Source organism: Podarcis erhardii (assembly GCF_964252035.2).
Source record: "Podarcis erhardii genome assembly, chromosome: 1".
Taxonomy (NCBI): domain Eukaryota; kingdom Metazoa; phylum Chordata; class Lepidosauria; order Squamata; family Lacertidae; genus Podarcis; species Podarcis erhardii.
This window is the reverse complement of record NC_138497.1, coordinates 83,996,033-84,023,663: the sequence shown is the minus strand read 5'-3', so window position 1 is coordinate 84,023,663 and position 27,631 is coordinate 83,996,033. Positions and strand designations below refer to the sequence as shown.

The 27,631-nt window shown below is 44.5% G+C and overlaps 1 protein-coding gene across 12 annotated transcripts in view; it reads right to left on the bottom strand.

Moving 5' to 3' along the window:
- Positions 1-1,030: 1,030 nt before the first annotated feature.
- SLC43A3 (solute carrier family 43 member 3) overlaps positions 1,031-27,631 on the bottom strand; it is a 48,402-nt gene continuing 21,801 nt past the window's right edge. For 8 of the 12 annotated variants that reach the window (XM_081877458.1, XM_081877464.1, XM_081877465.1 and 5 more), the window contains 12 exons: positions 20,596-20,820; positions 19,095-19,224; positions 15,880-15,926; positions 13,989-14,065; positions 13,692-13,784; positions 9,987-10,126; positions 8,322-8,476; positions 7,011-7,193; positions 5,227-5,346; positions 4,926-5,112; positions 3,260-3,383; positions 1,031-2,593 (listed from right to left, as the gene is read on the bottom strand). In XM_081877458.1, coding sequence (XP_081733584.1) covers positions 2,441-2,593; positions 3,260-3,383; positions 4,926-5,112; positions 5,227-5,346; positions 7,011-7,193; positions 8,322-8,476; positions 9,987-10,126; positions 13,692-13,784; positions 13,989-14,065; positions 15,880-15,926; positions 19,095-19,224; positions 20,596-20,779 — 1,593 coding nt within the window. In that variant the 5' untranslated portion in view covers positions 20,780-20,820 and the 3' untranslated portion in view covers positions 1,031-2,440. Of the gene's footprint in view, positions 2,594-3,259; positions 3,384-4,925; positions 5,113-5,226; positions 5,347-7,010; positions 7,194-8,321; positions 8,477-9,986; positions 10,127-13,691; positions 13,785-13,988; positions 14,066-15,879; positions 15,927-19,094; positions 19,225-20,595; positions 20,821-25,623; positions 25,769-26,188; positions 26,394-27,631 lie in introns of those variants that run through there. The other 4 variants (XM_081877455.1, XM_081877460.1, XM_081877456.1 and 1 more) reach the window with 4 other exon arrangements.

Here is a 27,631-nt window from a genome sequence, read left to right as displayed (position 1 = left end):
ATCACTGAATGTCATAATCAAGGCTGTGCATGCAACTCTCAGTACCAGATTGGACTGTCACATAGAGCGATGGAAAAATGGTTGGTGGGGTGCTGTCTCCTTTGACTCTGCTAATCACCTATTTGAGAGGGGTAGGCTCTGCTGGAATCAGCACTTTCTTTTGTATTCTAGAATCCTTCAGGCTGCCTGACTCACAGGCAGTAGCTTCTGTCTTTATGAGAGGCAGGAACACAGGCAGAGACTTCAGATGGCACAAATGGTCCCCTTAACTTAGGGCACAACACGATGACAGAGGAGATGATGCATACTTTCCCATGTTGCTGGTGCAAGCTTATACGTAGATGAGCTTGCAGAAGACAAGCATCAGCTCAAAGAATAATGACTGTGAATATTCGTGAACAGTTAGCTGGTGCTTGAGCCAGAAACACAAACATCCCATGTTAACCTGCCTGTAGCAGCAAATCCACAGTTCTACCATTAACAGAAATCTCTTTCCGGGCAGTCATAATAAACTGCTATTGGCAGCAGGCGCCCCGGATTCTGCCCCAATTTGTGGGTGTCTGGTGCATGTGGAAGATGTCATGCGGCAGAAGGAGGCCTGACGGGGCCCGTCGCAGCCTCTGGGGGGCCTGACGGGACCCAGCATGGCTGCAGGTAGGCCCAAGGGGGACTGCGCCACAGTGGGCATACTGACGTCAGACACATGCTCCCCTGTGGCATGCGTGGCTCCGGTGCAGAAATTTGTGGGTGCCCGGCCCCCTCATGGGGAATGTTGTGGGGGCTTGAGCACCCAGCCCCCCCCATCCAGCATCTATGACTGGCAGAATTGATAACTCCTGGGCTTTTGAGGAAATGTTCTTGTTTTGCAAAAGCTTCTAGAAGTGTTAAAACTGCTGCATGAAAAACTACTTTGGAAATCTCTCTTCAGCAGGGAGGAAGAGCATCATGCAGCCTTCAACTTAAGTAAACTTTGAATATAAACATAGACGTCAGTATGTGTTTGATAGAAAGAACCAGCAGCATATAAGCCGTCTCAACAAGCTTAACTTTTTTAAAAACAACAACAAACCATTGGCTTTATGTCTCATTGAAGCAATTCAAGTCAGAAGAACACAGTATGAATGTGTGGTAAAAGGATAAGCTTCCAGATCCATAATCCTACAGGTCCATCAGCCCCATCCATCTCCTGCCCTGGATTCAGATTCCCCCTCCTGCCACAAGCCTCTCTATACAGGTGTCTTACTTATTTTGAGACAGCACTAGTGATCTGTTTAGTCCTTTAAATTTGCATCTCATCTTTTTTCCTGCCATGGAACCCAAGGCGAGGAACATGTGGTTCCTAGGCATCCTGTCAGGAACCACATAAAAAGGAGGAGGCTAGAGCCCCTTCTAAGGTTGGCTGGTGAAATGACCCCACCCCCAAGGGATGGGTCTGGCAACACAACAAAACCTGCTGTTGTAGTCAGTGCTATAATTGATACAATTATAGTACCCAACAAGTCACTACACTTTCTTGCTGTACCTTGAAAGGAGAGTTTATCTGTGATGGGAAGAGCTGTGCACCAGTGTATGTGTGTGTGTTTGTGTGTGTGTGTGTGTGTGTGTGTAAGAGAGAGAGAGAGAGAAAGAGAAATTGATGCTGAACATCAGGTTTCTTATTCTTCTGCTATTCTACAGTATTTATGAACTTTCATTACAGTTGGGTTCCCTTCTGAATTTAATTTAATATTGGACTTCTTAACTGCCACACAATGACTTAAACTAGTGCATCTTTCCACAATTGATTTTTTTTACATATATAAAAAAGACAAGCTTTATTGAAGTATTCAAATGGCATAGGGTGTTGGTTTTTTCCATTCCATGACTTTAAAAAAAATTTTTTTTGAAGGAATATCTCCCAAGCTGTGTAATGGACATTGGTTCTTAAAAACCAGTATCAAATATATCTATTTAATAATTCAAAACAATGAGGGTAGACTGTTTTTCAACTAATTCAAAAACTTCATGGGAGACAAAAATGTTAAGACGTCCACTTTAAAGAGTTGCATTTTCTGACATATTAAACATCCTAACTTGGTACCTGCTCTAATACTGGCTTGTTTGTATGATTCACAAAAATATAGCTCTGTTAATAAACAAAATAAATGTAAGTGAAATACAACCTAAATTCCCACAGGAGGAGGATACAATATAGGTTTGATTCCTAGAAAAATAACACTCTGGAGAGAGGGAGCAATAAACTGTGGTTTGGCAACACAGATATGTTTAAGTCCATTTGTTTCAAGAGACTTAAGCACACCTGACTGTGTTGGACTGTGACCAGATTTTGCTGGGAATGAAGCTCAGAGAGAGAGGAGGCTTCTTCCTCAGTTCCCTTTTCAAATCTTCTTAAGGTTCCCTTTTGATAGGAGAGATTCGCAAAGTCTACACAGCGAAGGGCTCAGATAGAAGACTCCAGGCCTTCCTTCTTGCCTGCAGTTAAGGCTGGGGAGCCTGCAATGTTATGTTCATTCTGCCGCCGCTTGCACTCCAACCACACCATCACTGGGTTGACCAAAGCCAGAAACATTAGGACTACGAGACCAATATTCACCTGGGGGGGAAAGATGCACTATTAATACTCAGGCGGCAGCTTCTAAAAATGTTCCTTTCTGGGGGGCTCTAGGAAATGTGAAGTGTCTGAGGCTGGCACCTAGCCTAGAGAGCTATCTGGGTCTCTATGCCTGCTCTGCATAGAGGCAGAAGGGTATAGATGTATGCAGAATGAAGGCTTTGAATCAGCCAGGCCTATGGCAGCCACTTATGCCGCACCAAAAAAGAGAGGAAATGCATCAGCACCACTCCCCGCCCAAAGGACAAATGAGGACAGAGACTTGCATATTTCCATATGCTAATTTATAACTATACGTGCAAGTTCAAAAAATGACTATTTCAAATAAAAAATGCAATATATCTAGTCCTACTTGGGACAACAGACCAGGTGCCCTGTATGCTGAATTTGCTGTCCAGGTACCCTGCCCATTTAAACTCGACTTGGAGTAATAGACTTCCCCCTGAAGAGCAGGACACACTCAGATATATATTGCAATACATGGGGCCTGGCCTTTTGCCTGGTCAACAAAGTAATACGTCAGGTCTCCTAGCTCCCTGTTCACTACCGTCTGCAATACAACACTGTTCCTGAAAGAAGTAGAGATCCCCATTTGGGGTACTGACTGTCCCGTGGTGAAACAGACTCATTAGGGCACATAACACTCACATAAAAGGGATCCCCGTTGAGTGGGCCCCTGATGAGTGAGAAGCAGGGGTATTGCAGGAGAGACACCACGGCTGAGAGCCCCATCACCAGGCCGTAGAGTTTCCCAAAGTGTTCCAAGGGGAAGCTGCCAAGACACAGAGTGGGGGAGGGGGAGGAAGAAGGACATGGAAATTGTGACACGGCATGTCTAAGCGGACTATCCTCCTCACAGTGACTTGTCGCCATATGCTGCTTCTCCACCTTCCATCCTTCTATATTTCTATTTCTTTTCTTTTTGACTTCCGTGTTCCTTTCCTTCCTCATCAGGAGAAAGGACAGCAGACCTGCATCCCTCATATGGTCTAGGAACAGGGCAGGACATTTGTTTACAGCGTCTGCATCACTATTTCATGGCACCCACATACCGTCCAACATTTCTCTGATGAAAATAGGGACGTCTCATTCCATAATGATAATTTTACTATTTATACCCCACACATCTAACTGGGTTGGCCCAGCCACTCTAGGCAGCTTCCAACCAGCGGCGGAGCATGGGGGCGAGGGGGGCGTGGTGCGGATGGTGCCCTCAAAGGGGGTGGAGCGAGCTACTCATGACAGACATTTGGCACGCCACCTATCTGCAACTCCCAAGCCTCCCCCCAGCTGTCAAAATGAAGGGGGAAGGGGGGAATGCCACTGGCAAAGCGGTGCAGCCCCCCTTACCCCGATGGCTCAATACCCGGGGTGGCCCGCTCCCACCCACCCCCTTCCTATGCCCCTGCTTCCAACATATGTAAAGACATAATAAAACATTAAACATTAAAAAAGCATCCCTATACAGGATTGGCTTCAGACGTCTCAGGGGTCAGATAACGCCATACCCTCCAACATTTCTCCAATTAAAAAAGGGACATCCTAAGGAAAAGTGGGGCATTCTGGGATCAAATCAGAAACTGGGACAGCTTCTCTAAATCAGGGACATCCCTGGAAAATAGGGACACTTGGAGGGTCTGCACCCACACTGCAACAAAGAGCTTTTCATTAAATCTATTGAAGGAAAATTCCATGCTAGCATGTGGCCTGCCTCCTCAATGACTAGCTTAAAATGAAAACAACCAGCAGATTTAGCACTCATACTAAGCCCTTTCCTCATATCTGCTTTCTTTAGTATTTTAAGCCAAGTGCAACAGTCACTTCTCATACGCTGCCATCATAGCATAACTGCAAAACATTAAAATGCCAGATAAATAGTTCATCTTGTCCAGTCTCTTGCGTCTGACAGAGACAAGCTCTAGAAAGGTATCTCAGCAGGGTTCTACAAACCCAGAAGACATAAATTGTGCTATGAACTGTGGAAGCTGCTCCTAAAGCAAGATTCTGAGAACTGCAGCCATTTATTATTAGTATAAATTGATATTTTTAGACCTCTTGCGTGTGGGGAGAATCTTGAACAGCCTCTGTTTCTGCTAAAAAATTCAAAACCAGAGGAGTCGGTAGAGAGGGGAAAAGGATTTCAGTGAACAATTTTCTGTAATTGATTGTTATTCTGCACTACTACCAGTTCCTCTCAGTGGCTCCAAGTACCATTCACTGAGTATCAAAACTTCCTTCTGCTTTCATCCTTCCCTTTCTCTTTCCCCCTCCCAAACCACAATTTCCTCTTTTCACAGAGAGGCCAGTTACTTACGCAATGGCTAAGAAGGCAGCATTGCCCCCGTAGAGGAAGGAGCGGCTCAGAACCTGCAGGATAAATGTGGCGTACTGCACAGGCAGCACCGGAATAGAGGCACAAATTGAGAAGGCCACGCACTGCAGCACTGTGATGACCAGTGACAGCACACAGGAGCGCAGGTCCGCCAGGGAATCTGGCACCCCTGGAAACAGAGAATACAGACAGAGGTGAGCAGGACCAAAGGAGACCTCGGGGCATCAAATATCCTTGATGGGCAGTCTCATGAGGAAAGCAAAACACACACAATGGGACGTACCTTGCGAACTCCCTTCCTTTTTATGTCCACGTTTGTGACGGTCCAGGATAAGCCCATTCCAGGGAGCACAGATGACTCCACAGAACTGGGTGAAGGCAAAAGCATTGGTGTAGCTGCTCACTGTTGACAGAAAGAGTTAAGACAAAAGGATGACAAAACCCTCTTCCCGTCAGCACAAATATGTGCCAAGATTTTCATACCTGTAACCCATTATTAGATGATGGCAAGAGATTAGGAGGAATCAAAGGTCAGGAGGCCTTAGTTCTCCAGTAGTTCCAAGCAAAATATTTTGAAGAACTACCTCTTCTTTCTCAATAGGAAGACTATCACCATCAGGAGGGGCTTCCCCTCAACTCCTAGACCAGGGCAGTCTCCTGGCACAGCTATTTAGCTAAGTCATTACAACACCATTTAAATTCTATTTCAGCAGCTTTTTTCTTGAGGTCAAGAGCACTGCTGAGACAAGATGGCCTTCCTCTCATGGTGAGAGAAAAGGGAGTCAGCAGCACCAAACACAAGAGCATGAAAATGGAGGCGTGCCTCAAAATTGTACTGAAATTATGTGGGCTGTATCCACCATTCAGTCATATTTAGTGTAGACTCATTGCAATGAATGAGTAGAACTAATTTAGGTCCATTCATTTCAAGAGCTCTACTCTAAACATAACATACCCTCCAACATTTCTCCGATGAAAATAGGGACATCCCATTCCATAGTGATAATTTTACTATTTATACCCCACACTTCTTACTGGGTTGCCCCAGCCACTCTGGGCAGCTTCCAACATATAAAAAATAAACATTAAACATTAAAAAAAACTTCTCCATACAGGATTGCCTTCAGATGACTTGGGGGGGGGGTCGGGTAACTCCATACCCTCCAACATTTCTCCAATGAAAATAGGGACATCCTAAGGAAAAGTAGGGCACTCTGGGATCAAATCCAAAACCGGGACATCTTCTCTAAATCAGGGACGTCCCTGGAAAATATGGATACTTGGCGGGTCTGACAGAACTTAAGTTGGCTATACTGTATATGGAACTTTGATGAAACAGAGAAAAGCCCAACAAGTTTCAATGGAAACCTTCCTTAGGTGCACAATAATTCAATTTATTAATTCCAATTACAAAACATCTCTCATAGTGTGTTTTTTGCCTTCTATACTCTTCTACCTACCGAAAGACAAAGGGCAAGACCCAATGTTAGCCATAATGAGAATAGACCCATTGCAAACAAAAGACTTAGGCCCACTGATTTCACTGGGTCTACTATGGCTATGGCTTAGTTGGATCTCACCCAATAACTCTTATTCATCTCCACACACATATTTTTGTTTGTTTCTTACATATCCTAAATTTGGGGCTAAATTTTCCCAAAGGAGCCCAGGGTGGCAAGAAACAGCATCAATACAACATAGTTTAAAAGAAAGTAATAAAAACACTTAAAAACAGACACATAACCTCACAGCTAATAATTTCAACAACAACAACAATAATTTTATTATTTATACCCCGTCCATCTGGCTGGGTTGCCCCAGCCACTCTGGACAGCTTCCAACATATATAAAAACATAATAAAATGTCAAAAATTAAAATAAAGTTTCCCAAGAACAGTATTTTTCAGCTATCAAATGTGTGGGCGGACAGAAATGTTTTAAAATTCCTCCTGAATGTTTATACTGAGGGTGACAGCAAAACCTCACTAGGGAGATTATTCTGCCAACAAGAGAACCTCTTAATCCCCACCCAATGGTTCCCTGCCCCTTTCCCAATACTCTCCTTACCAAGGTTGGGGTCTCCCTCAGCCAGCTGTGTCAGCATGGGGTTGAGGGTGCCAATGAAGAGATAGTGGCGCAGCTGCATCACCGAAAGCCACACCAGATGCCAAAAAAACAGTTTGGAGAAGACACAGCTCCAGAAGGAAACAACAGCTGGAGCCTTGAGGTTTGCTGCAGTCTCAGCATCTCCTAAATAAATCAAAAAGAGGGGACAGGAGGCATGTGTAAAGTCTGAAATGATCTTTATGTCACACAGTACCTTGCTACTATTTCACTGCTGATAGTCATACCAAAGTGAGAGCCCTTTCGAGGCACAAATCAAATGCACATCCATTGGTTTTTATGAGGGCTTCTAAGCAATTAGCTCCCCATGCAGAGGCCTAGAGAATCTCTCACCCAAGGGTGACAAATGGGCATGCGAAGCTGGTTCTGGTATAGGACTTACATTTTGTCAGTAGTGATGCTATGGATAAACATGATTAAGTATGGCTGAAATCTTCCAGTCATTAATTCACATGCCCTGGGGAAAACCACTAAGAGTAAACAAATGAATTAACTCTTCCTGCTTGCCTGCCCACCCAGAAAGGAATAGCTGACTGTGATGCTTCAGAAGACATGAGGTCTTATACTCTAGCAGGAATGATGAGCATAGATGACTGCCTGTGAATTACTAGTAGCGCAGGGGTGGGTGCGTAGGATCAGGGCCGGATTTAGGTTTGATGAGGCCCTAAGCTACTGAAGGTAATGAGGCCCTTTATATAGCAGGCGGGCCCCATTACTTACATCATAGGAGCCTACACAACACAAAACACTGTTGCTATATGTAGGTTTTATTTTATTTGTTTTTTATATTATATTTTGGAAATGTACATCCAGGTTTTTTTCCTTTAATTTTTTTTTGGGGGGGGCCAAGAGGGTGGGGCCCTAAACTATAGCTTGTTTAGCTTACACGTAAATCCGGCACTGGGTAGGATTAAGAAGGGTTAAAGGAACTGACTTGACTCTTGAGGTCCCTGGTATTGAATCCCCGCTTGCTCACTGGCTCTGCTAAACACAGCACTTTCAGACATTTGAGGGTAAGAAATGAGATATATGAACCTGACTACAGAAACACATAAATGCACACAGAACCTCTTCTTGGAACAAATGCCAAGTGAAAGGTATATCTGACACCCTCAAGCCCCCATAAACTGCACTACTTTGCAGCAGATTTACTCTATTTTTTAACATATTTTCCCAAATGCAACATTCCCATCCAATATTAAGGCCCAGCTAGAATCTCTAACCACCAACCTTGAAACCGTTCTCAGTCCCTACCTATGCCAACAAGCCCTTTGTTGGTGGAATTTTCTTCGAGTGCTGGGTCAGCATGCAGATTATCCGAGACCTCTGCATCATTCTCATCCAGGACTTTGGGGCTACGTTGCTCCTCATAGGTGCGATACGAACTGGACCTCTTGTGACAGCTCACTCTGCAGACACAATCAACATAACTGGTATCCTAGGGACTTATTTCCCATACAAAGAATGAAAACCCAAGTTCCACATGTGCAAAGTGAGAAAAACAGGGCGGTACAAATACAATTTATTTGTTCTTTCAGATGATGTACCATGACAGAAAGGTACAAAATCACAATGGCATTGATCAGAAAGCCAAGTAAATAGAAATTGCCATTAAATGCATAAACTATAAATGGATGATTCAACATGTAAGAGAAAAGGAGTACAGGAAACTGAGAACTCAGCCTCAGATTAGTTTACAGTATCTCTATTGCAGCAAATACTTTCACCATGTGTTTGAGCCAACAACATTCCTCTCTCTCTTCATTCCTTCAGTTTTCTTATTTGATAGTGGTGAGAAATTGGAAGTTTCATTCCAAACCAGTTCACTGCTCACCAGTTTAGGCTGGGAGTCCTCTACAAACTTACTTGGGAGTGAGTTCCATAGAACTCTGAGATTTAAGGCTAAACGACACATTGCACGCAAACAGATTTAACTATAGCCCAATGAACCTTTTCGAAGTGGCAATGCTGCTTTCAGGGAGAACAATCAGGAGCATAGAAATGGTAGGAGGGAGGGAATATGTGTTTAAAACCCTACAGGGGAGGGAATTTGCTCCAGGGGGTAATTTGGGGCAGAAAAAGGGCAGGTGGGAAAAAGGCTGAGTATCTTCCCATCAGATGCTTCTCTACTCTGGATCACACACACCCCCCCCCAGGCTTTACTGCTTCGAAAAGGGCTGTAGTCAACATGTATTTGCTTGCTGTGTAGTTTGGCCCTTATGTCAATGTAAATTTCCAACTAAGCATGCAGAGGTCTGGGGTCTTAGGGATACCTGCCTCAACTGCAGGCATCCTGAAACAATGGGTTCACTTTGGACTATATTTCCTGCATCCTTTCAATGAAGGCCATGCAGCTGCTGTTTAATTAGGGCTTTTCTGAAGATGCTACAAAATGGCACCTGAGCTGCTCTCCAAACTGGTGTTTTTCCCCCCAATGGAGCTTGGGATGGTGATGTTGGGAGACAGCCACAGTAAAAACTGTGCAGGGTGTGAATCCTATCTTTATTGATTGGGCAGAAGAAGTTGTTAAACTTCTCTTTTATCTTTAATAGCAGCACGTGAAGAAAGCCTACAGATGAAGCTTTTCTCATCATGGATATAAACATCACCTGCCAATCAAGCAGTATGGTTACAGTGGTCCCTGAAGAGTTGGCAACCCTATACGAATCCCAGAGCACTGTGCCTGCCTGAAGAAGCATTCAGAAAGCTGAACTGTCTTTTAAAAATAACAGTGGATGGAACCCACTGGGGACAGCTTCTTTCTTCTACCACCACCAGGGTTTTAGGCAGCACTTTGCGAGCTTGAAGAAGGAAGGAAGTAAGGAATGGAAGGAGATAGAAAGGGGCTCAGGATCTTAGCGAGGGCACACAGGGGAGAGAGCTGTGTATCAGACTGAAGTACAGGCAAGTGCAGCTTACCCATATGTATATCCTGGGGGCAGTGGATACGGAATATGGCTGCGGGGCATCAGAAAGAAAGTACGGATCAAGTGCCAGGCACTGCAAGCAGACATGAAGAGGAACATGGTTCTCAGCGAGAGGCCTTGTTCATACAGCAGCTGTAGACAAATAGCACAAACTTGAGTTAGCCAAGCTCTGCATTGACTGTAATCTGTGTGGTGCACAGATTGCTTGCTTGGCTTTGGGCTCATGTAGCAGATTATCTGCCTGTCTTTTAAGAGTGGGAGACAGATCCAACCCACAGGGTACAATTCAATATAAGCAGAACTACTGCATCTCTTCTGCAATTCCCATTCATTTGAACAGGAAAACGTACTGGTGGACTGTGCTCTATTTTTAATTATGATGAATCTCCACCTGAGACACCAAAATGCCTTGGACCAGTCACTAGCTCTCAGGCTCATTCTTTCATTTGCATAACAGATTTATCTGGTCACTCAATTTGATTTTTTTATAGAATTCCCCAGGCCCAGCTACTGTTTCTAAGCAGCTTCTGCATGTCATCACAATAGAGCCAAACTATATGCAATATCAAAATGTGTCTGCATTTAATGTGTAGTGTTTAATAGGGGAAAAACACAATAAAAATGTACTTCTTGAAAAACCTTACTTCCCCATAACAATAGATAGCACAGTGCTTCCAGTCACCGTGCCTAAGTACCATAAACCACCGTCAGCAAATCATGCCTCATATTCCCTTCTTAGAGCACAGTTTTGCCATGACCATGCTCTCAGAAACATGGATTTGAGAAGCAACATAAAGGCAAAGGGACCCCTGACCATTAGGTCCAGTCGTGGATGACTCTGGGGTTGCAGCGCTCATCTCGCCTTATTGGCCAAGGGAGCCGGCGTACAGCTTCCGGGTCATGTGGCCAGCATGACTAAGCCGCTTCTGGCGAACCAGAGCAGCACACAGAAACGCCGTTTATCTTCCCGCCAGAGCAGGACCTATTTATCTACTTGCACTTTGATGTGCTTTCAAACTGCTAGGTTGGCAGCAGCAGGGACCGAGCAACAGGAGCTCACCCCATCACGGGGATTCACCAACCTTCCAAACGGCAAGCCTTAGGCTCTGTGATTTAGACCACAGCGCCACCTGCATCCTGAGATGCAACATGGTCACATGCATATACAATGCTGAACCACAGCTGGAAATAGAACCCATGTGAGCTGACGTCTTCCACGCTAACTATAGCCCTGCTTCCTCTTAGCTGAAATCACGCTTAGGATACTGCACCCTTCCTCTGCTTTCACTACATCCCCATATTCTCTGTCCTCGTGTGGCTAGATTTTGGTTTGTCTCATCAGGAGTGCTGCCTGCTGCTTTCTGTGTGGTGGCTCATGTGCTCTCTCTACAGAGAATGGTGATCCCTTAGCTCAATGCATATCTGAACAGTCTTAATGAAACTGGTGAAAAGAGGCAACTGTTAATACTAACAGCACAGAGACTGTCTTCCACCAGGTGTATGGAGCCTATGATGTTGATGTTAATTATTGCACATACAGTATCTCCAGGAATCCAGTCAGGAGGCTTTGGGCTATATGAGATTCTACAGAAAGACCCAATTGAGAAAATCAAAGTTGGCCAATAAGTCAAAGGCAAATGGTAAATGAGGATATCCACCATGGTTCAAAAACATCTAGGGTATCCTTATTTACCCTACAACTCCCCCTATCCCTGAGCATTGGGCCATGGTGCCTGATGCTGATGGGAGCTGCAGTCTAATGACCTCTGAAAAGCACACTGGCTATCCCTGGGTGAAATGTTGTGATCACACATTGAAATTGAGTTGCTGAGTCCCTGACTAGCTGAAGACACAGGACTCAGAGCCAAACAAGATGCATCAAGCAGATGCATTCCCCCCCCCTTATGTTGTATTTGTTATCTTTACTGAAAAATAGTCCAGAGCATTATGAGTTTAAGAGGATGAATGGAAGAGGGTGTTTAACCTTTTTCCTTATTCCTGCTTGCCCACTCAAAATTGCTGCCCCATCCAGCAGTCCTCCCAACTATGAAGGAAAGAGTGTTCCTCTGCAGGAGAATAGCGGCTGGAGGATATTTGGAGTAGACAAATGCCAGTAAGAAAAAAAAAAGGTTGAACAGCCTCTCTCCCATTATGATCAAGGCGGCATTGTTGTTGTTGTTGTTTAGTTGTTTAGTTGTTTAGTCGTGTCCGACCCCATGGACCAGAGCACGCCAGGCCCTCCTGCCTTCCACTGCCTCCTGCAGTTTGGTCAAACTCATGTTGGTAGCTTTGAGAACACTATCCAACCATCTCCTCCTCTGTCGTCCCCTTCTCCTTGTGCCCTCAATCTTTCCCAACATCAGGGTCTTTTCCAGGGAGTCTTCTCTTCTCATGAGGTGGCCAAAATATTGGAGCCTCAGCTTCAGGATCTGTCTTTCCAGTGAGCACTCAGGGCTGATTTCCTTCAGAATGGATAGGTTTGATCTTCTTGCAGTTCAAGAACACTCCAAGTGGATTCCCCAAGAATCCCGAGAACTGTAGTTTGTTAAAGCTGCTGCGAATTATAGCTCTTTGAGGGTTAAACTACAGCCCCCAGTGTTCTTTAGGAGGGGGGAAATCTGCTTTGATTGTACTTTCAATGTATGGTGTGTACTGAGTCTAGCTCACAGCTGCCCCGTGCTGGTTTTCACAGGGAAGACAAAGAGTGTTGGAATAACGAGACAGGTGACTGTGCCATATCTTATTATTTGGCCTTGACCTTCAGCTATGACCTAACTAGGAATTAGCTGAAAGCGCAAGGATGACCCTTCACATACAACTTAGCTACTTATCGGATTAATAGTCTCGAATTGTCTCAGGGTCACTACAAGCAGCCTACTTAATTCTCCACTGTCCTGCAGCAAAGTGACCAGCAGTTTGCTACTCTAGTGCTCTTGAAAAGGCATGGGTTAGCTTATCTATGGTACAAGCATAATACAACAGCTTCTGAAAGAAGTGTTTTTTATCATTATGTAAGTGGAAAATTAATCAGGTGGGGATGAGACAAATGTGTTGCATATGTTCTTGCTATTAAATGTTGAGAGTTAATCCAATTTAGAAGCCCCCAAAGATTAGAGGAATAAGATACCTAGCACTTGCCAATTCTATCCATGCAGACACCCAGATGTTCAATAAGAAAGACATATCACATGATGTCAGAGAGTTGTAGAATTTTTCTGACCAGAGAGGTTGAAAATGTATCTACTGGAGTTGGGACCTTTTGGAATCTCAAAATCTTTCTCCATCCACCTGTTTTCCTGTCTTCCTGTTTTTCCTCATTCTTCTCCCTCCACCCACTTAAATCACTATCTTTCCTCCTCCCTTCCCCCCCATCATCTCCCATCCTGGACTGTTTGTTTCTTTCTTTCAGTGTCCAAACCAGTTGCCATTTTAGGCCATTCAAGAGCTAGCCAGTGGTTCAATCAATGCTATTAAGTTAGGTGGGACAAAAAGGTGGCGATGCTTGAGTCCAAACTTCCCTTTCCTGTGAAATTTCTGAGGGTTCTATGACTAGGCTGCTGACTCAACATCTTAGAGGAAGAAGAAGCACTGTCATAACACACATCATTTCTTAGGAGGAAAGCCCACCACACAGGATTCTGGTGCTTGTTTTTCCTAAGTGTGGCAATTTTTAATTCTTTAGGAAACAGTCACTAACCTTGATGACAAGAAAAACTGCAGAGGAAGAGTCAAAGGCCCCATTGTAGAGGGTAATGATAGTTGAGCGGTGTTTTCCAAACAGATTCCCAACCTGGAGAGACAAATAAGATCTCAAAGCAAATTGACTACTTTCCTGGAGGGGGTCAGCAGATCACAGCCAAAGGGCCTAGTTGCCGGTGAACTTTAATATGTTAGAGTATGGAGGCAGGGACAGGGTGCCCCAAAGGTTCTCCTGTAAAGAATTTCCTCTCCCAGCTCCCTCCCCATTAGGATGTGTGAGGGAAGAGCATCAAACCTGCATGTTGGTGAGGATAAAGAGGATCCCACCGACAGAGAGAAACGTCAGTGCTGGGAACAGCATCAGCGCAGTGGCTGTACCGGAAGAAAAATTGATGGAAGGGCATATCAGCAACATAGGCCTACCATGCTCATAAAACAAGACACAGCTGGGCATCACATCACCCTAAGCAGTGGTGCCACTGCAAACTTTGAACTGCAGGAACTCATAACAATCCCTATAGCAGGCACGTCCAACAGGTAGATGGTGATCATTGGACATCTGTGGTAGATCACTGGTAGATAACTGGCTCCCCCCAAAGAAGATCAACAAGCCCTGAAAATGGACCTTCCTCCTCCCTAAAAAAAGCTCAGCAACTTCAACCTGAACCCCAAAAAAGGGGGTAGATCACTGCCAGTTTTTAACTCTGAGTAGATTGCAGTCCCTTGGGAGTTGGCCACCCCTGCCCTATAGCAACATCCCCCTAGATATATTACACACACACACACACACACACACACACACACAGTGCAGCAGTACATAGCACAATGCCCAAATTATTAGGACCAGTTGGCAATAATAGAAAAGTGAGTCAGCAAAGTTGTAATGATTAGCATGTTGAACTTTGGCTGTGGAGACCTAGGTTCACATCCCCAATCAGCCTTTAGCTTTTAAATTAGAAATACAAATAAACTTGCAATTAAGTATTATCTAGCATGAAGTAGGAACCCCATCCAAGGAAAGGAAAGAAGTACCCAGCCTCTGCTTTACTGGTTCCCTCTTTTTCCTTCTTTGTTTATCTGGCCCCAAAATGTCTGAAAGCCTTGTTATCACCTTGTTAATTTGCCAGAGTAAGGAGAGAATATTAGTCATCCTGACAAATGAAAAAGAAGTCCTAGTGCTGCATTCTCCTCTACTTTTGATCCTAAATTTCTTTTTCTTCTTACAATCTTGCTGGTGTGTGCACACAGAAGCAGCTCAGTACTGAAAAATGAGACGTTCCAGTGCAATAAAAGGAACTCGTACTCCTCAAGCCATCTCTTCCTACAATTCTCCAGTCAACATTAATACAGGGCAGCACACTGTGCCATTCTAAATTTCTATGCCAGCTCAGGAGGCTCAGGGGATGAATCCAGTTCCCTTGCTTTTTGGTGTTTAGCATTTGAAAAAGACTAGCACAACATGCCAGGAGTGTGTGGAAAGAGGCAAAACAGGAACTTACTACAAATATAGATTGTAGTTAAGATCCCACCTCATATGATTCCCCTTTCCAATCTTTAGAAATATTTGGAGGATCCAGCATAATTTTGGGAGACCTACACAAGCAATAATAATAATAATAATATTGGACTGACAGCTATCTAGCAACACACAAAGACTGAACGTCTCTCAAGATGGAGAGCTATAGTAGCATGGTTTCTCTCTCCCTGCAGCCATTGATATAGACATTGAAACTCTTGTACATCACATCATACATGTGTACTTAACACACACACCCCCTTTCTCTTCCACATTTACAGCCATCCCTTGATTATAGGTGTTGCTAAGGCACACTTCTAAAACTCAGGTCCGCACTACAGACAGACACACACACCCCTTCCCCATATGAAGACCCACCCAGTCATCTTTTGCTCCTCCACACAAAGCCATACAAAATGTATTTAATTAGGTATATGTTAAAATCATTTCTACCCCACCGGATGCACTGAATGGGTGTTTTCACATACACAACTCTGCATCAAGCTGACCCAGCTTGCAACATAACATAGTATCACATCTTTGATTGTTCTGAAGGACAACAGCAACAGTTCCCAACAGTTCAAGCCTAACACTGGAACTATTGTGTCCAGAATTTGTACCTCTACAAATCTACCTAAATAAGCCCAGTTCTTCATCCAAGAACACTCACCTGCTGAGGAGAATGCAATGAGGAGAGTACCAGTGGTGTAGGCAGATCTGGAAGACAAAGAGATGCCCTGAGCTACCAAATGGGCACTGGGCTGTGGACACGTGGGCAGCAAGGTGAACTACTTCCTCCCTTCATCCCCCATCAGACACAGTGAGCATCCATCAGCTTCCCATCCTTTTAGTAGACAGGCAGGCAGCTGTGGGAGCCATGGGCATCGGAGGAAGAAAGATGAATCAGTAAGATGGAGATTGGAATTGAGAGATCATTTGAAAATAGAAATAGACCGGTGGGGAAAAGATGAAGGAAACCATGCTGAGGAACAGAATAAAAACTGAAATTAGAAAAGAGGAGAGACTCAGGCAAAGGCACAGCCTGGAGGGAGTTGGACCAGGGGCAGATTTAGGGGAGTGTGACTAGTTCTGTTGTACTGGGTGTGGAGTTTTAGGGGCGCTGCCGAGGACACCACAACTAGGATTTACAATGGAGTGCAAGAGGCACCGAATTTTGGTGTCACACAGGGTGCCACTGAAATTTGAGACCCCAAGATCCGCCTCTGGTTGGATCATTAAAAATTGTCCTCCATTTTTGTTTAGGGTTATGAGAGAAAGAATGATGATGATGATGATGATGATGACGACGACGATTTATTACTTATACCCACCCACATGAGAATGTGAATGAGCATTAACTCTAGTTTAGTTTTAGTTCAGATACTGATAGACAAACTACATGAAAGTTTCTGTTTGTCTTCTGTCTCTAATATACAGGTTCTTCTTTTTAAAAAGGCAAATGGCACTGGGTGGGTGATAATTATTGGAACTTAAGCAGCTGTGGAGAAACAATTTTAACCATATCCTCCCCTGCTGATTCCTTGGGGAGTCTTCTGATGTTTTTGGAATGCTGCACCCATTAACATTTTTTTTTTGTACTAGATAACACCAAGCAGATAACACCAGGTTAGGAAAACATTTCCACAGCTCTGCTTAGTTGGCCTCGTGCCCTGCGAGAAAAGAGGGCAAGGACCCAAAAGAGCCACCTCAGCACTACTCTCCTGCCCACATGGCTGATCAGTTCACTCACATGAGCCACATGACTTTGCCCACTCCATTAATATGCCCAGCCAGTTAAGGAACCTCACAAACTGCAGTCACAGCAAATACTAGCTTCCTGCATGTGGTCATAGGAACCCTTGGACTTCCTGCCTCATAGGCTGGCATAAACATTGCTTCACTTGGGTATCCAGCTCAAAGAACAGGCACTGCAAAGGGCTCCCTGTTTGCAGCTGATCATAAATAAAATCGGTATCAGACAACAGGGCTAGATTGAATATTGACACCTCACTGCTGTAGGCTCACTAACCTCCCATCCCAGAAACTGTCCTCCCCACAATTTGGCATGATCACCAAGGGTTTGATTGGTTCGATTCACAGCTAAAATGTACTTGGGCAGAAGTGCTGTATATAATCAGCATGTTTTGCAGTGAGTTTCATATGAATTATTTGCCGTGTGAAGAATCATTTTATTTTGTCTGCCCTAAATCACCTGCCAGTCATTTCCATTGATAACTACACCACACCCAGTTATTTTATGGTGAAAGAGAGGGGGAAGTGTCATTGTCCCTCTGTTCTTCTGTCACTATCAACAGATAGGGAATTTAGAACAACCTGTCATCTTCCCTGAAACATCGGTTCAGGCCCATGTTTGTGAAGGGTGAACTGTGTGCATTTCATGGATGCACCAGGTTCCCTACACATGTGAAGAATACGGGCATTTCAGATTTTATTTCAGGTAATATTGACTCCAGAAGCACATCGCTTCTATTCCCCACCCCCAAGGTGGAGAAATAAGATTGGTTTTGAAGCCCTGAGCATTAGAAGGCTCAATGGTTTCAGTGTGAAAACTGCTACTAATTCAAATGCAGCTAGGTAAAAAAATGTAAAAGTATCCAATTTCCACCTTTAAAAAAAGTCCAGGAGCTCGTTATACCTGTTGCCCACAGCCTAGCCAATCTGTGTCCAGCACAAGCCTGCACACTTGCTATTCAGCTGGTTCTGTACACAGCCCAAATAGAAGTCAGAGCTGCCAGAGGAAAAACTGCAGCTGCCACAGTCTCAAGGAGTCTTATGAATAGGCCCTCCAAGCCATGGACAGCTGCTAGTTACTTTTCTAATACTCCTGCTCATCCTGTGAGTCCCTATCTATCCCCAGTCAGCCTGCTCTCCCCTTCACTGCTTCAGTCAAACTTTTTTTAATTTGAGGAGACGAAGGAACTGTCTTTCAGAAACTGAACACGTCAATGCAAACTAAAAATGTGCATGCATGTGTACTCGGTTTCATATCCTGTTCATTTATTACGTAAGAGGGAAGCTGATGTTTTGTATGCAGTAGTCTGCAGTAGTCCTCATCCAAAAACTAGCAAAAGTTTCTGACCTTCCTCCCTTGGGTATAACCTCCCGCTTGACAGGAGCAGCAAGCTGTTTATTAGAGTTATGTGAAGATTAGTACTAAGTCAAGAGAAACTTTGCAGTACTCATATGGAGGCAGTCTGGGCTGTTAAAGATAACAGGCATTTTATCATTCTAGCTGTCTGACAGCATGCACAAGAACATGGGTGGAAGATAAGGAAAGAATCAGGCAGGAGGGAGGGATAGAAATGTGCATAGAAGTGAATTTCTGACCATCACAGTTCCTTTCTGCCCAGCATATGCCAAGTGTTTGGGACTCCACCCATCCCACCTAAAAAAGGGACTGGAAGAACAGACAGTAAGAGTGGCCTGAACCACTTCAGACTACAGGTAGGCATCACATTTTAAATGATAAATAAATGTTGGGGAATTTTTGTGCAGATTTGTGTCTACTTTGCTCCTCTTTTGGTGATGCAATGTGAGTAGTCACCCTAGGACCCACCCTCCAGAACACTTCAGTCCCTGAATCAAGTTTCAGAGAGTGAACTTACTTCAGTCTAGGATTACTCACTCTTAATCTATAAAGGATTTTAAGTGTTGCATTGCAGGGTGGAATTCAGCAGGTTCCACTTCTCACATCTTCTGTGGTGGTGGAAGAGTTCACTGCTGCCCAGTTTCTCCCCACTACATGACTATTAAAGGCAGGGGAGCTCTTTAATGGCAGGAGCTAGCAATCCTGCTTCAGTTCCACAGAAAAGGCAGAGAGCTCCAAGCAGGGAAAACGAGAACAGGTTGTGCCCCAACACTTACATGGCAAGCAGACGTGCTGCTGTGGTACCAAAGCGGTCAAAGATGTAGCCTGTCGGGAAGGTCATGAAGTTGTTCATGAAGGAGCCAATGGTGAAGATGAGGGAAAACTGCTCATCCTGAGCACTGCAGTCTGCAAAGGGACAGAGAATTCAGATATGGTCCCTAATGCAATTCAGTCCTATGTATAAATCCCCAAGCACATATTTACTGTGTGCAGAGCTCAGACTCAACCTTCTTTATATTTTTATCTACTGTATGTCTCCCAGCCTAACACACCCTGTCCCACATGCAAAGCAAACCCCTAGCACCATACTGTTCATAGCCAGTACCCAGTTTCCAAAAGGAGAGGTGCCAGGATCAAACCCTCCTGATGATAGTTTCACACCTTCTCATTTGACAGCCCTTAACCTCAGATTCCTTAAGTGCTGGCAATGGTTACTTAAATGTTTTGAAAGGGCACTCTGTGGGTATTTAAAAATACTCACTTTATTACTATGGTTGAGCCCTGACACTGAAAGCCTGGCATGTCCTGGGGAGTATTTGGTGTTGCATTAGACTGAACCTACATCAATGCTCCCCTTCCAGCTTTCAGTTCAGGACATGGAAACAGCAACTTTCTCTCCACATCCCAAAATGTTCCCTGTTCTGTTCCTTGAACTTTTTGCAGTCTACCCATTCACAAAATGTAACGCAAGAATTATTTTCAAGCAAATGCACCAGCCTGCGGTGTGGAGTGCTTGCTAAGGAGCACATCTGTTAAGGCAGAATGGGCTCCAGCTGCCACTCAGTATGTTAGACTGCATTCCTTTTTTCAGATGAACCAAACCTGCCATTCCAAGCCACAAAGCCTGCATGAGAGGAGCACAGTAGGAAAGTTTGTATCCCTGCAATGAGGTGCTCACATCACAGTGAGAAAACCTACAAAATGAGTGTTGTACTCACAGGGGCATCACTTGGGATGATGTATGGACCACACTAGGCAGTCTCCAATGGTACTTCTGAACCAGCATGAATGTCTCAACACATTCATGAGTTCAGGGGCAGGGAACCTGTGACCTTTTGTGGACTCCAGCTCCCATCATCCCTCTCCATTGGCCATGGTGTCTGGGACTGATGGGAGTGAGGAGTCCAACAACTTCTGGAGCACCTCACCTCTGCCATAATTCATACACTCTCACACCCACTCTCTGTGCAGTTCCCAACTAACTCCCTATGTCAGACCTGCTCAGCATGTGACCCACCAAGCTGAATGTAGCCCACCAGCTATGCATGGTTATCTGCCGCAGGCTTGGTAAAACTCCTTGGTTTCTGCTGCCTGCAAAAGCAGGGTTATCAAGCATCTGGCAGCTCACAATACATGAACAACAGTCTGCATTTGGCTTGGTGGGATTACAAGTTGTGCAGTCCTGCCCATACAGCTGTTTGTGACTCCCAACTAGCCCAGTATGTGTATAAACTCAGAACTTCCCTTCAGAAGCAGACCCCCACCATCTGATCTTACCTGTGACATTGCTTGTTTGATTGGCAGCTGCAGACATACACAGATCCTCAAAGTAGTGCATATCCTTGAGGACGTACACCAGGGATGCCCATCCAAAAATGACACCCGCAAAGCACATGCATTCCACTAGACCTGAGAGTAGTGTGGCCAGACGTTTGGCCGTGCTTGAGCCCCGAAGCTCCATGGCACTTCCCTGTTGATCCTGAGGAAATTCCTTTTCTGATCCTGCAACCAAAGAGAAAATGTAGTCAGTGAAATATGTGGAAAACTAAGCAGGGAGTATCCAAGTTGCTCAGTAGCAAGCAGCTGCTTCTGCAGTGAAATGTGTGACAGCATGCATGAGTTTATAAGGGGAGGCTGGCTGAAGATGCTGGACCTAGTAGAGAGGCAAAGGGGGAAATGAGGAAGCAGATTAGTGGTAATATCATAAGACCATGAGCAAGGACCAAGCAAGCTCTCTACATCTACGACACAAGGAAACAATCGTAAGAAGAGAAAGAGACAATATAAGAATGTGTAAAATGGACACAGAATAGGTTTGTGAATAGCTACAGTGATACTTGGGTTTTGGCAAAGCACCCTATTTTTAAATAGAGTGCTTGCAATAATAAAGAGAATTTAAAGCTCAGGCTGCTTACAAAAAACAGTTGGGGAGTTCAGTTATGAAGCTTCCAAGGACAACTAGCTTATGGGCAGATGCAGAACAACTTGGCACTGCCCTTCTCTATTGATCTGTTGTGAGAAAGCCCTAGCTGCACCTCAGGAGCACAGAAACGAGACCAAACTCGCCTAGCAAGTCAGAGGAGAAAGATAGCTAAACTTACAGGATTTCATGCACTAATATTGGAAGAATCTGGTGACCTAGGACTGCTGCATGTTGTTGAGTGCACCCAGTTCCTTTGAACTCATTGCCTCTCTTCAGTGTAAATATATTGCAATGGAGGTGGGTAAAATCTCTGGAGCGTACTCCATGACATTATAGGGTTCTCCTTTATGTAACTTTGTTCTCCTTTACCTTGCAGTGGGACAATTCACTCCGACAATTGCCTACCCAGTGACCTTCAAGGGGGTAGGGTTTATACCCTACTTCCCACATCAAACACTCAAGCAACCCTACACCACACCATGCCATACAAGCCCTCTTGCGGCAATGACTTTGCTGCAGGATTTCTCCAGGTCTCTGTGATGGTAGGGAAAGCACTCTGTGCTTTTGCAACAAGACTGAGCTGCTGCTGCTGCTGCTACATTGGCTTGAAGTATACTAGTTAACAACAGTGTTTTAATAAATGTTACATTTCATTTAAACAAAAAAAAAAATGATAGTTTGGCTTTCATAGAAAAGGTCAAGAAAGCTGTATCTGGGAGGGGTGGGATCTGCTTCCCCCCCCCCCTTTACTACAGATTCCACCAAAATGTGTCTCTCACACACTTTTCTACAGAAAGAAAAGCTGGTGAGTGATTAACAGGGTGAGGTGGGAAGTCCTTGATCAAATCTCTCCCTGGCCAAGAAAGTACCGTATTTTTTGCTCTATAAGACTCACTTTTTCCCTCCTAAAAAGTAAGGGGAAATGTGTGTGCGTCTTATGGAGAGAATGCAGGCTGCGCAGCTATCCCAGAAGCCAGAACAGCAAGAGGGATTGCTGCTTTCGCTGTGCAGCGATCCCTCTTGCTGTTCTGGCTTCTGAGATTCAGAATATTTTTCTTCTTGTTTTCCTCCTCCAAAAACTAGGTGCGTCTTGTGGTCTGGTGTGTCTTATAGAGCGAAAAATACGGTACTTCTTTGCCTTAGGCAACCCCGTTGTTTTTCAGAGTCAAACAAGATAGGCGCTGCCATGGAAGATTTTTTTTAAAAAAAGAAAAATGGCCAGCACATGGGGGCTGAGTGAAATTGGCACCAAGGTATCAAGGGGGTAGGGGTTTGATCCTTTGCCTCACCGTAATCACAATCTTCCTCCTTGCATATTTACAGTGGGAAGAAGTTAGCACCAAGGGCCTCTGATCAAGGGCAGACATTGGTAATATGGCACCCTGGGCAAGGACAAGATCCCACCCCACCCCGCCCAAATATGCCTTATTTTCACAATAATTTCTTTTGGTGACTGTACCCATAATGTTTGCACACACACCCTGGCTTGGCACCCCATGTAGAGAAAACCACCTGCAGCACCCTAAATCTGGCACTGCTCTGATCAGATCAGGATCACAGTGTGGGGGGTAAGCTTCAAGTCTCCCTCCACACCATGGTTCCAATTATAAATAAACGTTGCATTATATCCTTGCTAAATTTCATGATAGAACAGCAGCAGGCACACACCCTAAAAGCCACTTCGTGCATTACCCTTACACTGTAAGAACCTGCATGTCGGAAAAAGCATGTGTTGACATCACATGTGGCTATTGCACAAACACATTTCACTGCCTGTCCACACACAGCTTCACAGTACTTATACATGAAGCAAAATAAACATGTATACAATCACTGTCTGCAACGATGTACATCCAAGCGTCACACTTTCTCCTACACAAAGAAGTCCTTAATACAAAACAATGAATTCAACATTGGACAACACAGCCACACTTTTCTAATGGTATCTGAAATGGAATACGCTTTTGAGTTTTGAATCCGCACCCTGTACAGTTCAAGCAAGCAAAGACAAGTCATTGTTAACAAAATAATAATAATGCATTTTTATAGTGCCATCAGGGTATTCTTCACTTAACAGAGAGAGACCCCTGCCCTGAGAAGCTTACAGTTTACATTTAGACTACTGGCAGCAGGAGAGATTACAGAGAGATGGAAAAGTGTGACAAGGGTAAGAAGGCATGAAAGATGAGCTTGTGCAGTTACACGTGATAATTGATTGCACATATGATCATTGCTAAACAGGAATGCACCCTCTCAAACTCCCTCCAACATTCACAGATTCACATCCTGCCATCTGTTTAACTTAAGACACCCAACTTTCTGTCAATCACCTATCCTCCTGCTTGACATGTGCCTATGCCACCAGTTATCCCCTCACTTATCTATATTTCTACCATCCTCCTATCTTTTGCTGGCAAGCTCATCACCATGGTATTTCTTCAGTGCTGTATAATAAGCAGAGAGATAGGTTTGGTCTTTGGTTATTGTGGTGGGTTGCATATGTTGAGAGAAAGTAAGTGTGTGTGTGTGTGGATGTGGGGCATGTTGCATTGTATAACCTTCATAGCTGCAGCTTTGTCTGTGAATCATTAATCACACATTCTTTTAATAAAAGCCTGTTCCCTCTCAGCTGTGGGTGGTGGTAAATGTTAAAAATAATGTTCCACATTTCTGGGGCCCGTTCAATCCAAGCCCTATCAACATGTTCCACCTAAATTAACTACCCAAGCTGAGCTTTAATGGCTGGTAAATAAACTACATCACATCTCAATCACTTAGAAGAGAACTGGGACCCAGCTCCACAGGGCTAGACCTAGTTTGATCCAGGTACTCTCTGCTCAAATAGAGACTCAGGCTTCTTCTACTATAAACATTGGGACCATGCTGAGTAGGATGTGAGGGAGGAGTACCAGAGCAACAGACTCCCTTTGGGATACTGATCTCACTATAGGGTGTCTCAAGTCAGGAGGATATTGTCAAAAGCTAAATAAAAACCCAAGGATGAATTATTCTACTGGAAACATATAGTAAACAGACTAGTAGAGAGCTAGTAAGCATCACTTCCTTTCACTTATCAGTTCATCAACCCAAATCAAAACATCTTACACATGCTTGCCCTTTATTTGCCTTCTTTTCTTCTCACACCACTCAGCAGTTGGACTCGAAAAGCCAAAGTAGGGCAATATTTATTTATTCATTTATTTTTTGTTAAAACTATGTGCCACTTTTCACCACATGGGTCTCAAAGTGGCTATAATAAAATATACAATGTACAACATTAAAAACATAATTAAACCTCCAATAAACAAAAATTAAAGATTTTTGACCAGGAGTCCAAACAGCAGGGGCAGTGCCCCAGATGTGGGAGGGAGTGCCATAGAGTTGGGCCCACAACACTGAAGGCATGGCTCTTCATTGGCATGTCCTGCTTCTGACCCATAGGGAACCACTAATAGTGCTCCCCACACACAATGACCTTAGTGACCAACTTGGGTATGCAGGGTAAGGTGGGCATTAAGGTACCTTGGACCTAAGTTATTCCGCTATTTGTACACTAGTACAAGAACCCTGTTTAATTTGACCCAGTTGCAGACAGAAAGCCAGGGTGGGTCTTTTTAACACCAGCGCCATGTGTTGGCAGTAGTCTGTTCCAGCCACCAAACTACTGTTGACTGCAGCATTCTGCCCCAGCTGAAGCTTCCAGACCAGACACTAAGGCAGCCCCACATACAGCATGTTACAATAATCAAGTATTGAGGCCACCAGTGCATAAACCAGAGAAATCAGGTTATCCCTATCCAGGCATGACCATAACTGACGTACCAGGCAAAGTTGATAAAAGGCTCTCCCAGCCACAGAGGCAACCTGAACCTCAAGTGACAATACTGACTCAAAAAGTACCTCCAAAGTATGGACCTGTTTGTTTAGAGGGGGTGCAACCCCACCCATGACAGGAAGCTAGCCTTTTGCCTGGATGTGAGAACTGTTCTCCCACAAGGCCTCTGTCTTCCCAGGGTTCAGGCTCATCTTATTGGCCTCATTCAAGTCCACCACTCTTCACAGCCTCTCCTGAGTCAGATGTAAAGGAGAAACAGAGCTTGGTATCCCCACAATACTGATGAGACCTTGCCCCAAAACCACCATTCCCAATGGCTTCATATAGATGTTGGACAGCATTGGGGAGAACAGAGTGCCCTCCAGGACTGTATACTGCCATGGGGCTGAGAAGCAGTCTCCCCATCGTGCTACTTTCTGGACATGACCCTGCAAGTAAGAACAGAACCACTGTAGAACAGTGCCCCCAATAACCAGCCTGCAGAACCAGGCCAGGAGAATCACTTGCTGAGAGATGCAGCAAAAGAAGTGGGGTTGCAGTCCCCTACCTTTTTCTTGATAAAGGTCATCCATCAAGGCAACAAAGGCTGGTTCAGTCCCAAACTCAGATGTGAAACCAGACTGAAATGAATCTAGATCATTTGTCTCCTCCAGAAGTAGCTGCAGCGGCTCCACCACTGCCCTCGCCACCATCTAAAAAAATGCAGTGTTAGCAACTGGCCAATGGCTGTTGCATTCCATTGGGTCCAAGGTTGGCTTTTTAAAGAATGGACACACTACAGACTCTTCGAGGATGGGGGTGGGAAGCAATGCCTTTCTCCCACTCTTGCTAAATTGCTTCCTCCAGATTCTTGCTTAATCACATTTCTTCCACTACCATGCCACCACACACCTCGATACCTCTCTGCATCCCTCAGTTATATTTATTACCCACTCAAGTCTATCCAGCAAGGACTCTTTTTACTCTTTGATCACCTTCCCTCACTTTCCCGAGTCATTCTCAAACTCCCAAATACGTATCTCTGTTCCTTCATGCCTCACAGCATCTGGTTCCCCTTAGAATCATTCAGCTATTTTCAAAACTTGCTCATATTTTCCCCACAAAAATCTTACCCTTGGCTAAGCTCTCATGGGCTGGACACCTGCCAGAGAGTGAAGAGGGGCAAGAGATGCTGCTGACCTGCATATGCGCCTCATGTCTCAGATGTGACATGGTTTTCCACAAGCCACTCTCAGACAAGACCCGAAAGACACACAGCTGCCTCCAGAGAGTGAGAGCTTTGCCAATGAAGGCAGGTCCAGTCAGCAGAATAATGAACAACAGGAAGCAGACACTGGACTGGGACCACATGCAACTTAAGAGAATGCCCAGAGTCTCTCTCCTCCCTTATGTCTCCTCCCTCCTTCCCTAGAGGAAGGAAACAAATGTTGAAAGAGGAGATCCTCTGGTGGAAGAAGTCAACGTTACCTCTTAGTCAGACAAACAATGGCACTTGTGATGGGTACACTGACACATATTCACCAGTACTGTCACATCCATGCATAAGCTGCTGCCCCAGATCTGTCCCTTACTCAGTTTCTACCCAGATATTTCACACAGCATTGGCTTTTTCCTGTGAGATACCAGGACACTTCATGGGAAGCTGAGGTACACGGCAACTTCCTCACCCATGAAATAAATTAAATACATGTGGTGCACTTCACAAGTGGTGAAATGCACATTTTGATCTATGCTGGAATTTATCTCTGCAAAAGAAGAATATTTCACCACATAAAATGACCCCAGAAGACCTTCCTGTAGTGCAGGTCTTCTTAAGTGTGACCCAGCATTTGGTGCTCAAACTGTGTGAAAGGGGTGCCAAAACCTCTAGCTTACAAATGTAACACCTTCCTTAAAGCTTATGGCTCAATATCTTGTTCCCCAAAATGCTGACCTTTTTCTCAGAAAATTGAAAAACCCTGAACTCTGGGCTTAATTTGAACAGGAGCTTGATTCTTCAATGGTTGGCAATTATATGGCACAACTGTAGAACTCTAGAGTTGCTAGGGGCAACATTTTACAGATGAAATTACACATTGCTGAAAAGCTCTACTCCAGATCTACTGCTTTTGTTTATGTTTATGTTTATTATTATATTTCTTAGTTGCTTTATCTTGGCCAGGGCAACCCAAAGCAACATACAACCAACTCTACAAGAGCCTCTCTGATTCAAAAATCAGCAGGGTGTTGGATTGTTTGGTTAAAAATGTCCTGCAATATGGTATCAACAGTTCAAAAATGTACCTTAAGCAGCTGCAGTGTGTGTATGTAAAATAGCACAAGACCTTGGTGCACACATGCATGCTTTGACATCAGCGGAGGGCAACTTGTGGCTCTTGGCATAAACACCATGCAGGTGGCAAGGAGGAGGAAAATGAGGGGAAAGGAGGGAAAGAGAAAGGAGTGGCAGAAAGAAAGAAAAGGGGCAGCTCCAGCTTCACACAGATTTGATTACTAACCCACCCACCATTGGTTTGCAGAGCCTCCCCCCACTGAATGTGGACCCTCAACGGATT